At 60.5% G+C, this 3,661-nt stretch overlaps 1 protein-coding gene across 1 annotated transcript; it reads left to right on the top strand.

Moving 5' to 3' along the window:
- The first annotated feature begins 1,479 nt into the window (after positions 1 to 1,479).
- On the top strand, positions 1,480 to 3,273 carry POU3F2 (POU class 3 homeobox 2). The gene has a single exon (XM_037059703.1). It carries the CDS (start codon positions 1,660 to 1,662, stop codon positions 2,989 to 2,991), a length of 1,332 nt encoding a protein of 443 aa, XP_036915598.1. The 5' UTR covers positions 1,480 to 1,659; the 3' UTR covers positions 2,992 to 3,273.
- The last annotated feature ends 388 nt before the right edge of the window (positions 3,274 to 3,661 follow it).

The raw sequence follows: 3,661 nt of genomic DNA, 5'->3' as shown, positions 1-3,661 counted from the left end.
GGGCGGCTACGAAAAGGACCGCGCGTCGCGCTCGCTCAGGGTGAAGCGGTGCCGCTGGTGCACCGTCCTGCAGTCTCGCTGTGGAGTTCATGGCTGAAGACTAAGTAGGCACCTACGCCAGAGAGCGCCTGAGAGCTGAGTTAGATCAACCCTACCAACTGGCGTCCGCAGAAGTTACTGATTAGTAAAGTTCCCCTAGAATCAGCCCATCTTCCATCGCACACTCTTCCTTTCCATCGAAGCAGCTAACGGGAAAGTTGCATAGAAGAGCGCCAGGATCGCAAGGAAGCGCTCACACAGCCCTGGCAGCTCGGCTGCTCCGGGCTGCCCTTGGTGCCTCCAAGGGGGCTGCACCCGGAGGCTGAGCACCTCTTGCCCGCGCTCCAGTAGTCTTGCACAAGGCAAAGGTCTGCGCGCAGTCTCCCAGTTTTCTAAACTAAAAACTGTGCGCGCGCCCTAGTGTGGGAATCTGACAGAGACTTTTAGAGTTTTGTTTTGCTTTCAGTCCGGCCCGCTGCGCTGTCAAAGCAGACAACTCCGCGGCTTAACAGGAATCTCTCATAAGCCGATGCACCGGCTGAGCCTGCCTTTCGTGGGGGCCTCTCGCGGAGGCGCTGGGAGACAATTGGGCCTGGAACCTAAAAGGAAGAAAGCCTGCGCTGGCGTCCGGGAGTAGGGGAAGAAGAAGACCTCTATTGGGGGCAAAAGTCTCCGCACACCCTGGAGCAAGAAGCACATGTGCACTGATACTCTAACCGTAGAGGGAAAGGAGTCTTCAACAGGGGGACAAGTCTCCTTCTGGCTCTCAGTGTAAGAGACGTTGATGTATGTGTGTCCCAAGGTGAATAAAAATCGGATGCCTCCTAGGAGGGTGCAACTCAGCCTTTCTCTTCCTGCCTCCTTCTTTACCATTCTCCCCCCACCGCCCGCCCCAGCCCTATAGGGAAAAGGAGGTAGACCGACACCCCCTACCCACCCACGGAAGTCTTCCAAGTGGCTGTGAACCGTAGTGCTAGGGGGCCGGCCCGGGCCTCCAGACCCCCAGCCCCCTCCCTGCACGTCGGCTGGGGAGACAGATGGGGGGCGGGGCCCATCAGAGACGGTCGGAGGAGGCCGGGGATGGGGGAGAAGGGGAGGTGAGATCTAAGAGAATCTGAATCGGGCGGCGAGGGGGCACTGGAGGAGGGCTAGGAGGACTGCGCGCCCGGGGGAAAGAGGAGGGGCAGCTCTGCGCCAATCGGTGGCGCCGGCCTGGGAGGTTGCTAGTGGTATCCACGTAAATCAAAGGGCGCGGAGCCAATGGGAGGGGGCGGAGGGGGCGGGGCCCAGGCGCGTGCCGCTGCAAGCCGGCTCTGCCAAGAGAGCGGGAGAGAGCTGGAGAGAACCGGGAGAGGGGGGAGCACAGAGCTAGTCTGAGAGTGAGCGAAGCAAGAAGGAGGGAGAGGAGGAGAAAGAGAGCGAGGGCGGGCGAGAGGCAGCGGCGGCAGCAGCAGTAATAGAAGGAGCAGCAACAGAAGGCGTCGAGCGGGCGTCGGAGCTGCCCGCTGGGGGAAAGGGAAAGGAGACAGCGAGTGAGCGTGGAGAGGAGCCCGAGGCGAAAAAGTAACTGTCAAATGCGCGGCTCCTTTAACCAGAGCGCTCAGTCCGGCTCCGAGAGTCATGGCGACCGCAGCGTCTAACCACTACAGCCTGCTCACCTCCAGCGCTTCCATCGTGCACGCCGAGCCGCCGGGCGGCATGCAGCAGGGCGCGGGGGGCTACCGCGAGGCGCAGAGCCTGGTGCAGGGGGACTACGGCGCGCTGCAGAGCAATGGGCACCCGCTCAGCCACGCTCACCAGTGGATCACCGCTCTGTCCCACGGCGGCGGCGGCGGGGGCGGCGGCGGTGGCGGCGGGGGTGGGGGCGGTGGCGGGGGCGGCGGCGACGGCTCCCCGTGGTCCACAAGCCCCTTGGGCCAGCCGGACATCAAGCCCTCGGTTGTGGTCCAGCAGGGCGGCCGCGGCGACGAGCTGCACGGGCCAGGCGCCCTGCAGCAGCAGCAGCACCAGCAGCAACAGCAGCAGCAACAGCAGCAGCAACAACAGCAGCAGCAGCAACAACAGCAGCGGCCACCGCATCTGGTGCACCACGCCGCCAACCACCACCCGGGGCCCGGGGCATGGCGGAGTGCGGCGGCTGCGGCACACCTCCCGCCCTCCATGGGAGCGTCCAACGGCGGCTTGCTCTACTCCCAGCCCAGCTTCACCGTGAACGGCATGCTGGGCGCTGGCGGGCAGCCGGCGGGGCTGCATCACCATGGCCTGCGGGACGCGCACGAGGAGCCGCACCACGCAGACCACCACCCGCACCCGCACTCGCATCCGCACCAGCAGCCGCCGCCGCCGCCGCCCCCGCAGGGCCCGCCGGGCCACCCGGGCGCGCACCACGACCCGCACTCGGACGAGGACACGCCGACCTCGGATGACCTGGAGCAGTTCGCCAAGCAGTTCAAGCAGCGGCGGATCAAATTGGGATTTACCCAAGCGGACGTGGGGCTGGCGCTGGGCACCCTGTATGGCAACGTGTTCTCGCAGACCACTATCTGCAGGTTCGAGGCCCTGCAGCTGAGCTTCAAGAACATGTGCAAGCTGAAGCCTTTGTTGAACAAGTGGTTGGAGGAGGCGGACTCGTCCTCAGGCAGCCCCACCAGCATAGACAAGATCGCGGCGCAGGGGCGCAAGCGGAAAAAGCGGACCTCCATCGAGGTGAGCGTCAAGGGGGCTCTGGAGAGCCATTTCCTCAAATGCCCCAAGCCCTCGGCCCAGGAGATCACCTCCCTCGCGGACAGCTTACAGCTGGAGAAGGAGGTGGTGAGAGTTTGGTTTTGTAACAGGAGACAGAAAGAGAAAAGGATGACCCCTCCCGGAGGGACTCTGCCAGGCGCCGAGGATGTGTACGGGGGGAGTAGGGACACGCCACCACACCACGGGGTGCAGACGCCCGTCCAGTGAACTCGAGCGGGGGGAGGGGCAGAGCGTGAGGCTCCCCTCCCCTTCGGTCCACCGCCCTTTCCCGGCCCCCTTGTTTCCTCTCTAACTTCTGATGGTTCTTTTATTTTTAATTATTATTTCCCCGTCCCTTAAAAAGAAAAAAAAATAAGGAAAGCAACTAAGGCACTGGACTATCCTTTAAACGGTAGCAGGTGTAATGATGTGTTTTGACCTTTACAGGCTAGTACCCAGGCAATGGAGTGTCTCGTAGAGCGAGGAGAGAATGCAAGAGAGAGTGTGTGCGCGTGTGAGAGAGAGGAAGAGAGAGAGAGGGAGAACTGAGATAAATACTTGGCAAAACTAAATAAATTACCAAAAAGAAAAAAAGAAAAATCCACCAAGCCGTGATAAACACAAAACACAGCTTCCTAATGCTCGGAGTTGGCACATGCTGCTGTGTTTACTTAATGGGATCCCCATCAGGAAAGAGGAAAAAATACACACGGTCTTTGATGTAGGCAAAATCTAACCACATAAATTTGCACTGCAAGAAAATCGAAGTTTACATGAACAGATTCATGAACACATTTTCCCTTCCCACCGTTAATTTTGAAATTGCCGGGATTTGTGTGTTGTTTTGTTTTATTCCGAGGAGAGAGTTGAAGCCAGCTCTTGGCCACTTTCCATTTCC

This window comes from Sturnira hondurensis, unplaced genomic scaffold (assembly GCF_014824575.4).
Source record: "Sturnira hondurensis isolate 20B ecotype Veracruz unplaced genomic scaffold, ASM1482457v3 Scaffold0011291, whole genome shotgun sequence".
Lineage (NCBI taxonomy): Eukaryota > Metazoa > Chordata > Mammalia > Chiroptera > Phyllostomidae > Sturnira > Sturnira hondurensis.
Note: the sequence above shows the minus strand (reverse complement) of the source record. Positions and strands in the feature narration are given on the sequence as shown.

What these genes read in the sequence shown, in the direction of transcription:
- POU3F2 (XM_037059703.1), top strand. Translation starts at nt 1,660, where the DNA reads ATGGCGACCGCAGCGTCTAACCACTACAGCCTGCTCACCTCCAGCGCT.